This window comes from Galleria mellonella, unplaced genomic scaffold (genome assembly GCF_026898425.1).
Source record: "Galleria mellonella isolate WM207_F2 unplaced genomic scaffold, CSIRO_AGI_GalMel_v1 utg778, whole genome shotgun sequence".
Taxonomy (NCBI): Eukaryota; Metazoa; Arthropoda; class Insecta; order Lepidoptera; family Pyralidae; genus Galleria; species Galleria mellonella.
In genome coordinates this window covers 2,224,611-2,237,361 of record NW_026442150.1, presented here as the reverse complement: position 1 = coordinate 2,237,361, position 12,751 = coordinate 2,224,611, and the positions used below count along the sequence as shown (strand labels likewise).

The 12,751-nt window shown below is 35.5% G+C and overlaps 1 protein-coding gene across 3 annotated transcripts; it reads right to left on the bottom strand.

The window, feature by feature from the left end:
• Window positions 1–411: 411 nt before the first annotated feature.
• Window positions 412–12,722, bottom strand: LOC128202163 (transcription elongation factor B polypeptide 3-like). 3 transcript variants are annotated; one of them, XM_052901363.1, is made up of 10 exons: window positions 11,609–12,722; window positions 11,236–11,321; window positions 9,125–9,377; window positions 8,028–8,167; window positions 3,474–3,764; window positions 2,348–3,245; window positions 1,975–2,254; window positions 1,636–1,724; window positions 1,321–1,520; window positions 412–1,112 (listed from the first exon to the last, which is right to left on the bottom strand). In XM_052901363.1, exons 5-10 carry the CDS (start codon window positions 3,612–3,614, stop codon window positions 795–797), a joined length of 1,926 nt encoding a protein of 641 aa, XP_052757323.1. In that variant the 5' UTR covers window positions 3,615–3,764; window positions 8,028–8,167; window positions 9,125–9,377; window positions 11,236–11,321; window positions 11,609–12,722; the 3' UTR covers window positions 412–794. The 3 variants fall into 3 exon arrangements, with proteins under 3 accessions (XP_052757323.1, XP_052757324.1, XP_052757322.1); XM_052901364.1 differs by lacking the exon at window positions 11,236–11,321 and having other exon boundaries at window positions 2,348–2,406; window positions 2,698–3,245; XM_052901362.1 differs by lacking the exon at window positions 11,236–11,321.
• Window positions 12,723–12,751: the final 29 nt, after the last annotated feature.

Below are 12,751 nucleotides of genomic sequence, written 5' to 3'. Positions count from 1 at the left end.
TACAAAATATATCCCCAGTTATATTTTCTATCTTATAGAAGATAGGTACAAGTAGTGATTTTTTTATGAATTATAACAACTGTACTGTACTGTACTGTAATTATAACGATTTATAACTGTAATTTTGCTATGAATTGCATCTTACGGGTGTGAAATTTTGGGTTTAAATAAAAAACAGATTAAAGCGACGAAGCGTATTATTTTATTAATCAAAAGATCCATACATCTATTTCGTTTAACACAGCACAAGTAAACGGCCTAATACTAAAAGTAAAAATGTTCAGCTCAAACCAATAGGGATCCTATTAATTTGATCTGAAACAGATGCGATGTGTAATGAACACGAACACCATTTATATTGATTGTATTCATTATGTAATTATACTTGTAACAAAGCAATGTACAACGTTCGGTTCATTACAACATTGCAATAAATCTAATGTAATGACTAACTATAGGAGAAGGATCACACAGACTCGAGATCCAACGATATACAATTATAAACTAATAATTATATTACAATTTATTTACAAACAAGCAACAATGTAGCTCGTGATGCCCAATTACACTACTTACTAATTACTTACTAAAGCTCAAGTTCCATACATTTTGATACAATCCAATTTGTTCTATTTTACACATGTATATATATATATTCACGTACACTTGGTACGTATATTTAGTTTACAAGGAACAAACATTGGACCAGTTCAATATAAGATAGAATTGACAGTGTGTATAAAATGACAATATATCTTCTAGCACTGTTACACAACACAAGTAGTGGACGTAGTCTATGATCGCGTGCGGCCTCGCATCAATTTCAGAACTTTTTGCATGAGAGGCGCTTTCTTGGGTTTGAACGCAGGGGAAGGCGAGGCCGAGGACGAGGCTCGGCCGCTTCCGGCGCGAATTGTGAGCGGTGTGGCCAGGGCTGCCACCCGTGCTGCTGGACTGGCAGCAGCCGCCCGTGCCATGTTCCGAGGTGCTTTCACAACAGTATCACAGTAAACCATCTTTGTTTGTTTAACGGGCGCTTTCTTCGCTTCTTGCGCTTTTTTAATATTCACTGTCAAATTTTTTAATTTATGCTCTTGCTCTTTTTGGCATCGCTGAAATAATAAAAAAATAATATATTTAATTCACCTTGACAAAGTCACTTTTTAGTAACAAATAGAAGTTGCTAGAAATGCTGTACAAAAGCTATTTGAAATCGACTGATTTATATTGTCATGAGCACTTAACATTTGTTTTTAGAGATAGCTGTGACAACTATTAACACTTGCATTTATTTTATAATATGTAATAAAAATGACTTACAATGTACATTTCCCTCCACGTCTCCATCTCGTGTCGTTGTTGTTTCCTGAAGTGCTTCTCGCAGTATTTCTGCCACAACTGGGCAGTGTCCTCCATAAGATATGGATTGAAGTGTTCCAGTACGAAGAGTTGCTGAGGGGTTGCCTTGTCTACGACGGGCTTCAAGAGTTCATATGGCACGCCGCCCGTGTACTTGAGGCCTGGTGACAAATAATTATTTCCATTAGTCTTGTATTTTAATACATTACAAAATAAATGCCACATTGTAACTAATTTATAACTATGTAAGGGGAATAAAAAAAAAAAATACATTACCATCAATGTGCTCCTGTAGAAGATGAACACACATCACGTACAGCGTTGGAACTTTTCCCATTACTTTATTACCGGAGTATACTTTAGTTCTGAAATTTTAAAACAATGTTAATAAACATAACTTGGTGCAGTAAAAACTTATCGTTTACAAATATTGTAAATGTGAAAGTGAGTTTGGTTGTATGTATAACTAAAACTCTTTACAAATACTATTAAAACATGAAAATCATATTGGTGAGTACAAAATTCCAAAGCAGACAGCATTAAAATGTGTGAGCACAGATATATTAAAAATATATGAAATCCAACAAAAACAAAACAATAAGAAATGATTTTTACCTTTGGTTTTTAGACGATATTATGGCGCTCATGGCCTCTTCATCAGTGAAATGTGACAGCGGTTTAGGCGGCGGCCTCGGCTTGTAGTTCGGTGATATTTTTGACAAAGCAGAAATTTCGAAAGCAGACAGTGGTGCTAGCTTGGCATTCGGCGCCAGAAGGGCGGCCGGGCCTACATCATTAGTTATTGAATTGGGCGATTGAGTTTCTTTAACAGTTGGGGATTTCTTTTTAGGTTTTGCTGAACTTAACATTCCTAGGGCTTCAGCAAAACTAGCACCTAGAAACCAAGAGAAACAAATATTATGAAACGTATTAAAAAAAAAAAAAAAAAACATTGTCTGACTAAATTGTATATTTACGAGGCACTAACCTGAGCTGCAGTCGATGCCGTCTTCACTGTTGTTTACATGATTTGTTTTCTTTGGTACATCTTCTTCTGATGGACTACTGCTCGACTCGCTGCTCCTGTGAGAGGACGAGCTGCTGCTACACTTGTGTTTCTCATGTTTACTTTTATTGTCACCACGTTTAGATCTACTTTCATTCCAGAGTTTTCCACTCTTACTATCCGAGTTTTCTTTTGAGGAGCTGCTTCCATCTCTTGACTTCTCCTTACTAGAGGAACTATGTTTTTCTTTAGAACTACTACTGTTACTCTCTTTTATCTTGTGTTTAATGCTATTTTCTCTCTCTGATAAACTTTTGTGCTTCTCTTTATCAGATCTGTGAGACCGACTTGAACTTCTGTGTTTATCAGATCCACTATCAGCACTTTGTGAAGAAGATCTATGCTTTTCAGAACTACTATGGTGTCTTGTTGATGATTTCTTTTCATCCGTTTGTTTCTTCTCGAGCGAACTGTGGTCCAATTTATGTTTCGCTGTTGTTGCAGAGCTACTTTCATGTGTATTGCTGTGCTTATGTGCGGTGTGAGATTTCTCCTGCGGAGATGACTTCTGAGCGTCATGTTTATTTTTATTTTCATTACTACGTTTCGAATCTTTGTCGGAATTACGTGACTTTTTAGATGTACACTCTTTTTTATCATGTGTGCATTTGTCGTGTGAACGTTTAGAGGATGGCTTCAATTTTACCTCTTCTTCAGACAATTGAGATATTTTAAAATCAGTCTCATCGCCGTTTGAATGCTCTCTGTTAAGATCACTGTCGCTTTTTGGCTCTGATTTTATTTTTACATCACATTTTCCGTTATAATAATCTCCATTAGAGGCAGAGCTTCTCTTCTTCTTTATATCATGTTCTTCATCCTAAAATTATAGTTGGGCATTTTTACTGCTAATATAAATTGTTATAATGCTACCCTAACCGTCTACTAATTAATTAGCAAAATTAAATTGTAATACTAAACTGATTTTGACGAAATTTCTATCGAAACTATCTGAAAGTATATCAAAGTATATGAAAGTAAGTTAAAAAGAAGACCAATGCTAGACAATTAGGATTACGTATTATGATGTAATTTTAACGATACCAACCTCACTGCTTCGATATTTTCTTTTGGTTCCACTATAGTTGCCATTCACTTTTTTATTATACTTTTGGCCATCGTTTTTATAATTGTAATTATGTTTTTCACGTTGATATTCTCCACTTTTACACTCCTCAGCTGCGACCATGCACTTCCATTTATAGACCAGAGCTTGGGAGGCCTCGCCTACATCACCTGGATGTTCCCACAGTGCATTCACTGTACGTCCGACCCCTGTGTCTTGCAGATGTTGGACAGTGACATCAAGGTTGAATAACTTATCAATACATTTTAAAATCTGCAACAATAGTAGTAGAGGAATTTACAAAATTTACAAGTCTAGTCTTGAGCTTCAACTCAAGGGTTCAACAGAACATTGCAAACTAGATTGTGTTTGATTGCAAATAAAGTTATTTACATGAAAAAGCCAAATTGTCAGCTGCCATTCACGTCATGTTACTACATATCTACCAAATAGATACTAATATATAGAACGACTGCTAGGGCAAGACCTCATATACCTACTTAGGTTTACTGTTTTTTTCCTATACAAAGAATATACATATATATTTATTTATTTTATTTATTTACACTTTATTGCACCAAGTAAAAGGAGAAATAACAAATACAGTAAATATTAATGAGAAGTGATACAAAAGGCGGTCGTATCGCTAAGCAATCTCTTCCAGACAACCTTTGGGTAGAGGACATTGAGAAAAAGACAAAGGGCAGGTGGCGCACTATTATATAAATATTATCATATAAAAACATATATACATACATACATACATATATGTATGTACATACATATATAATATATACACAATTAAATATATACATAACATACACATACTTAACAGCACACATACAACAGGAAAAAAAATTACGAAGGAAAACGAAGAGAGAACACAGGAAAATAGTACTAAAGTGAGAGGTAGTAGGATTTAACATATTTCTGTAGGTTATATTTTTAGTTTTGGTGAAATACTATTAAACTAAAATTTGCTAATACAATATACTACAATCGTTGCGCATTTTTAAAAACTTAGTTACATCCCACTACCTACTTCACTTAGTCCTATGTATTTCCAGTTTTATGTGTGTGTTATATATATATATATGTGTATTAGTATGGTACATTTGTATGTATTTATGCGTATATATGTATATGTATGTATATATATATATTTATATGTGTATGTGTATGTATATATATATATATATGTATATATTTGGATGTATGTGTTTATTTATGTATGTGTATGCTGTCACAGATATTATTTTTTACAGATCTATTTCTTTTAACGCGCCACCTACCTACTTATGCTTTAATTCTTTCTACCCAAAGGTTGTCTGGAAGAGATTGCTTAGCGATAAGACCGCCTTTTGTACTACACTGTACGTATTGAAAATTGTTCAACAAATCATGTTATGTTGGTGCAATAAAGTGTTAAATAAATAAATACTCGTATTGACTCGTGCTCGCTAAATGCGCCGTAGATTATATTATAACAGTGGTCAAGATTGGCAAATTAAGTGAACGGATTTACTTGTGTTTGCACAATAATAATAACGATTATATATGTACAAATGTGAAATGTTTGGACTCATCGTGAACACAATACTCCACTACTATATAGTGGTACAATTATTGCCGGATTTATATTTATTATACATTTTCTACAGGAAAATAACACCAAATGGCTGACAATAAGCAAGCACTTACCTTCTGTTCGTTTTTAGGATATTTCTCTATTGAACGCTGGTAACGTTTCACTAAATCCAAAACTTTCGCCATGGTTATATTGTAACGATACAAACGATATAAACCGTTCACGTTCAAGTTCGCGTTCGCGTTCGCGTTCACGTTCACGTCAACACGCAATGAATGCCGGTTGGTGAATGAGTAGCAGTGTTTTTGCACAAATGTCAATGACGCATTCCTTCCGACGCGTACGCTGTGCCGTTTCGGATACGTACAAATTCGATAAATCGAATTATTAAATCGAACGTCATTTAATATGTCGATTGATTTCCTTTCATGTATATTTAGATAATTAAGTAGTAATATGTCGTTAAGGTTTTTATATATAGAATTAGCGATAAATATCAGAGGATAATAAATAACAGCAATCGAGTGATGTTTCTAGTAGCGAGACAATTTTAGTGTTGTGCGGCGCGTGATAGAGACTGACAAAAGAGTGACCAATCAGCAGAGCCGGGCAAGCTTAGGGATTGGCCCTAAGCTTGCCCGGCTCTGCTGATTGGTGTATGAGTCAAGTGCACAAAATCCTCCATGAACATTTGACCGAGGCTAAAAACACCGTCGTGTCGTGATTGGTGCCGAGAAATGTATGAAAGATTTAACGGAGGTGACTCAAATTCTGTGTTCGACGACGGGAGACGAAAGCTGGATTTACTGTTATGATCCCGAAACTAAAAGACAGTCAGCTCAGTGGGTGTTTCCTTCCGAGGAGTTGCCAACTAAAGTGAAGAGAAGTCGAAGCGTGGGAAAAAAGATGGTGGCCTCGTTCTTTGGAAGGACAGGTCATTACGCGACAATTGTATTAGAGGATCGAAAAACAGTCACTGCAGAGTGGTACAGTAACAATTGTTTGCCACGTGTTTTGGAAAAACGTTGTGCGTGAGAAACGACCTCGCAGTAGGATCCTCCTTCACCACGACAACGCTTCGTCGCACACCGCAACACCGCCAGGCAAACGATCGATTATTTGGCGACCTCGGACGTAGAACTACTGGGTCATCCGCCTTATAGCCCCGACCTTGCAATTTTAATTTATTCCGAAAAATAAAAGAAAACGTTTTATAGACACAGAGGAAGCGGTGGCTACGTTTCAGAAGGCCGTCGAAGAGATCCCTAAGGACGAGTGGGCAAGGTGCTTTTCTCTGTAGTTCTATCGGATGCAGCGATGTATTAACATGAATGGACACTATTTTGAAAAAATAAAATAAAGGTAAAAACTTGCTAATTTAATCTGTTCCGACATCCTTTTATCCATTCGTACTAATATATTCCCATTAACTTATTAACAACTCCAATTCAAATTTTCGCGCCGACCGGCGACCTCTGTGTTTGAATGTTAAACGAAAAATAGCTTGTGTCGCTCATACTCTATGGTAAGTGAAAAAAGACTAGAAAATCTATGGAAATTCGCGTGCCTTTTACATGCTAATTGTGAACCTAACCAGTGTTGGTGTGTGGAAAAGGAGTCAAAGCCATAGGGTGCACCCAAGGTGTTCAACTACTCAGCAAGTTAACCCGGTCCGTGAGTCCTACTTTCCCCTTTCTATATCCGTCAATGCATACTCTTCTACTGGATTCTAAGGATTCCTAATATATTTTCTAGGCAGGTGAATAAAATCCCATAGCTTTGCTCCGAAGTTTATCGTCATAATCTACCATAATCAGTTTTTGATTTTCTAAGGACTTTCAGTTTGACCCTCGTACGTGGGACACTCAGCAAGTTTAGCGATACAAAAAAAAAAATGTTCTATAGGTGAATATATTTTCATTAGATCTTTTCAAAGTGCTCTCCACCAGGCTCAACCGTATACAAAGTTTCATGCGTCTGAACCAGTTTTCGAAACACTTTTTCCAGTCCGCCGCAGACACCTCGTTTACAGCTTGTAATAAAAATATATTTACCTATAGAACATTTCTTTTAGTGACGTAAACGTAAATAAATATAAACATGGCTGAAACTGAATCCTAAACTCGATCAAGGAACAGGAGTTCCCATTATAAATTTAGAAAATGGAAATAAATCAGATACTATTGAAAGTTTCTATCTATTCTGTCTGAAAAATCTATTGGGGAATGCTCTCGCTCGGCGGGGAACAGAAGTAGATGGAGACATATTGCGAGGACCTCAATCGCGAAGGAGAGCCTCACCGACGATCCACCGTCATTGTGAAAACCACGACCACTCTCAAGCCGAGAGTGTACGACTGAAGGCAGAGATTGAAAGTTTAAAATCATTGTCCCAAAAACGAGGCGGTATCAGAAGTAGAATAAGAGTTGTTTAATATTATCGATGATTTTTCAAATTTACAAATGAGACAATTATCTCTACGGTTAACACAATTTCAAGAATGCAACTCATCCAACTTGGATAATGTACAGAGTGAGATGGAGCAACTTTCGCAAAACGCAGAGGAACAAATATCTGATCGCGAAATAACCGAAAACGGATTTTATTTTGAATTGGATGCACTTTCAGCAAAAAACAAAAGTAACATATGAGACACGGAATCGGTAGAGTCAGCTTGTTCAATCAAACAAATCAAGTTCGCTCCAAATAAAGCTAGACAGTGCGCAAGACAGTCTATTGTGTGTGTGTGTGTGTGTGTGGTGGTCAGTAGCTGGTCAAGCTGGAGAATGCTACAATAACGTTACCAATTAATGCAACTTTGTTCAAAGCCGTTCAGGCAGCTTTGCTCAAACTACGTTATATACTACATGCGTTGCATATAACGCAGTTTGTAGGCGCAAATGAATAAGTAATTAATTAAAATATAAGTTAGGAATGTTCACTCTAACCAGTACAGAGTGCAGCCGTCACCAACTCAAATCACAGCCGAAGACGAGACGCCGGACGCAGCACGACGCAGCTCGCAACGGAACACGATGCACGACGCGGCCGCAGTGCAGTGTGCAGTGTGCAGTGTGCAGTGGGCATACTGAAATTAGTCAGCAAATACGCTTGAAATACTATATAATTTACTAATTATTCTTTCTATCTACTGTTATTTATATGTATGTATGTATAATAATCTGTATTTACCTGAACTACAATAAATGCAAACAACAAACCAGGTATCGTTAACTACAAACGTAAACCGTACACGGCTATTAGTTTTATTTTAACTAGCTTATTACCTACCTTTAATTCTTTACAGACGTACTATCGTAATTTTTTCACTTTATCAATACTTATAATACAATCGATTGCTTGAGTACCTCTGTCCCATTCGTGTTTCAACCGTGAAGCAGTTGTGTCTGCATGGCTGTGTTTCGGTTTGAAGGGTGGGATATGGCGTGAATTTACTGGGTACAGAAGAATAACATATGAGTCCTCAGGGATGGCAACGCATGGGGGTATCATGGGCGAAACAGTATACTCTGTTATGTCCATGGTACTGCTCATGTCTATAGACGACGGTTACTACTTTCCATCAGGTGGGCCGTCAGCTTGTTTGCCATTCTAAGTTGTATAAAAAAAAAAAACAACACGAAATTAAATTCCGAAAATTCGGACTCTATTTCGTGTTTTTGTTTATACCAAAATCGGACCAATAAATGGAGTTTAACATTTAGTTCGTCATACATCCTATCATAAAAGTACAAAGAAACAATATTTAAAACATTTTTATTTTTTCAAACAGCATGTATTCGATTTTGTAATTTTAACATCAAATTTGTGTTTCGTTTGGCTCCAAAATTTCGGAGAACATTTCATGGTAGGCCCTCTGTAGGAATCTATGTACTTACCTAACAACACCTACCTGGGGGAAAGGGATCGTTAGTAATGGAGACTGACTGACTGACTATCATCAACATCATCATCATCATCATCTCAGGCATTACATAAATATATATTATAGATAAAAATTAAGTATAGGGAATTGCATTCTTACCCAGCAGATGTCCAACTACCAGGACTCGCGTTCGTATTTGAATGTGACACGTGCGTACGAGACGTGATCGAGTTTCTAGAGCCATTCGAGCGATGAGACGGTGACGGTGACGGTGACGGTGACGGTGACGGTGACAGTGACACCGCCAGCGTTGATGTACAGCTCCGGGATCACGAGGACATTACGGTCAGTCAGGATTTTGTCGGCAGCCGGCGTCGTTGGACCGTGTGGACCGGGAGGCCTCTGCGATCATCTATAAGTATTAAATAATAATTTATATTTCTTTAAGTTTTCTTTTTATGCAGCATAGAATTACAAACAAGCTGACGGCCCGACTGATGGAGAGTAGTGACCCTCGCCTATCATATTGATCATAATGTGCACTATTATATATTCAGTTAGCTGGAATGGCAAACAAGCTAGAAATCGGTTGCCATCCTTTATACCTAGACATGAACTATGGACATCCCTGAATACATTGTGTACATTTTTACATGCATAATTTATATGGTGTCATGAACAGTTCAAACTGTAATGATTTTTATTTTATTTATTTAAGGCAAACAGACAGCTAGAACAATACATAATTACAAACTTAAATAGTAATTTAACAGACACTAAAGTTTGCACCACAAATATAATACAAGTGTAGAAAACACCAAATTAACAATACTAAATTAAAAAAAATAAACAATACTATTGAAAACTACAGCAACATTGTCAATAATAATGCTCAGGTGTTAACAAAACCATACATTTTTTGAGAACAACACATTATTTGAGAACAATACCTGTATAACTATTAAAAAAGTACAATTTAAAAATAAATATGAATAAAAAAAAAAAATTAGACTTCTGATTGTATACACTCCTCGCAAAAATTAAGGGAACATAAAAATTTTTGAAATTTTTGGGTGATTTTCAACAGGCTGTATTTCAGTGAAAAATAATCGTACAGGAAATTTAAAAAAAGGGTTTTGAAGCTTGAAAACTCTAGTTTTCAGATTTTTTGGTGAAAAAATTTTTTGAGCTCCGGTTTCCATGCAATTCTTAAACAAAGCTGAAAATAATTTTTTTCTAAATTTTCTAGGTTTCGTTTTTCACTCTATGGGCATGGAAAAATTTTTCGAGCTACTCCATTGTATAGGTCTCTTAGCGTGTTTATTCAGCTTCAAAAATCGCTTTGGATGGCTCAATTACGACCATTTGTCTCCGAGATATCGAACTTTGAATGCAAAAGCATCCTTTTCCATTCAACTGCTAATATCTCTGGAACTACTGGTCGCACAGCAAGCAAAAATTTTTCTTAAAAATTTTCTTGATTTTTTTCGATTTTTTTTTTGATAATGAATTTTTAAAAAACAAAAAATTGAGTAAAAAGTGAAAAACAAATGAAATTATTGATTTTTGAATGGATTAGGGTGAGTTTAAGGGACAAAAACCTTGTTCCCTTATTTTTTCCAAAATTTCAATCAATTGGTCCGGGAAAAACCGTTGAATTTGAAATTGCATGGAAACCGGAGCTCAAAAAATTTTTTCACCAAAAAATCTGAAAACTAGAGTTTTCAAGCTTCAAAACCCTTTTTTAAAATTTCCTGTACGATTATTTTTCACTGAAATACAGCCTGTTGAAAATCACCCAAAAATTTCAAAAATTTTTATGTTTCCTTAATTTTTGCGAGGAGTGTATTAAAGAAAAGTTATACACAAAAGAAATCTCTGACAACAAACCAAAAACATTAATTGCATATTAACACCATAGGGCATATTTTATCTCATTTTTAAACTTTATTTTCCACCCTATAAAGGGATCAATGTCAGAGAACATATTGTTATAGGTACTCAGTGATCTAACAAATGAGGAATTCTTTCTATAATTGGTAGTATGGCAGTAGTGGTACATGTAATATGATATATGAATGATATGGTATTATATAGGAAACTAGGTAGTTTTCTGCTACAAATGATTTATGATTGATTTATAGGATGGTACCCCACCTCTGAATCCTAACCATCTACCACAGAAGGAGTGAGCAGTCTGTATTATATGCCAACAGAGCAGAATAAAAGCAAAAATATACATTTAATATATTAGTCTAAGAACAACGTACAAAATTATTGACAAAATCGAGAGGAGGTCCACCTGTTTGGGTGTAGTACACAACCAGGTCCATCTCCTCGCTGTACCCTCTGGAAACTATCATGATTGATTACTGATGAATTCATCATGATGGGCTAACTGGCCTGTTTTCATTCTCATCTGTCACCCTTCACTGGTGCTCCGCCAGTGTATCCCGTTAGAGCAGGCGGGGTTACCATTCCATTTTTACCCATAAAAAATAAACAACTTATTTCTTCACTATAAATGTCTACCACTAATAACTGTACACTTTTATCACTTTCAGTACTATTATTTACATTTTGTAATACAGGCACCGCTTTCGCTCTACCCTTCAAATAGCATTTCTTCTCAAAATTACTCACTTTTCCACAATATAAGCATGTTTTCCCATACGCTGGACAATTCTTTCTATCATGATTGATATAATCACCGCACACCGCTGACATGATATAAAATTTGTTGTTTTCTTGTTACTATTCACTTGTTCATTATGCAATCTGTTATTTCTACTCCAATTTTTTCTCATATTTTCATTTTTTAATTACACTGATGACTGATTCACCATTTTTCTTTCATTCTTCTTGACTAAATTCATTTCTTGACTGTCTTCTACCTGATTTTCCATTTGTTTAATCTGTTTTTTCGTATTTTCCACAATCTTACACATTTTTATTGCCTTCATGAGATTAGTAGTAGAGTTGGTTTTCCATTAGTAACCTATTTCTTAATTTTGAATCGTTTATTGCTGCAATAATTCTATCTTTGATCATTCTTTCTTTTAGTTCACCGAAGTTGCAGTGTTGCGATAATTTCTGTAGCTCTGTCAAATAGTTGGTATAGAAATCATCTTGTTTTTGATTTCGTGCCTTGAATATGTGACAATTCACATTTTCATTGGTCATAGGTCATCAAAATGTTGTACAAACCTTTCCATTACCGTTTCATAATTGTTTTCTTGTTCTTTCGTTGAGATCAAACGTACTGTGTACGTAATTTCGATACACAATTCTCCCATACAATATGACAATATGGCCACCTGTATGTCTTCAGGCTCATTATTATTACCTGATATTTTTCTAGAAATTTTTAATTTTTCCTTCCATTTTATAAAATCTTCAGCCTCAAGTCTTGTAAGAGGTTCTGGGGGTTTTAAGCCCATCAAACATTCCTCCATATTCAATTATTTTCATTACTTTACATTACTTGTTGCTTTATACTATCTGTACGGATTCACAGCACTAATTAAATTATTTTTCTTTGTCTTCACACAGCGTCATGTTACGTTTTTATAGTCTTTTAATAATACATTGTTTAATTTATATATTGTAGATGATTTAATCATTGTTAAGACACACATTATTATACAAAACTATAAATCAAACAATCAGTGTCAACAAACCACCTCTAGTGATGTCCCATCAGTGTGACCGTTTTAAAAAATGGTGATCTACTAAAGCTACAAGGTGGCAGTACTGAATATAACATTTTCGTCATTTTAAAGTATG

Excerpts from the sequence above, each read along its gene's own strand:
- LOC128202163 (XM_052901363.1), bottom strand. The coding sequence starts at position 3,614 with ATGGTCGCAGCTGAGGAGTGTAAAAGTGGAGAATATCAACGTGAAAAA. Across the intron at positions 3,246-3,473 it reads GAAAATATCGAAGCAGTGAG|GATGAAGAACATGATATAAA; the intron begins GTTGGTATCGTT and ends CTATAATTTTAG. Across the intron at positions 1,521-1,635 it reads TCTACAGGAGCACATTGATG|GCCTCAAGTACACGGGCGGC; the intron begins GTAATGTATTTT and ends ATTTGTCACCAG.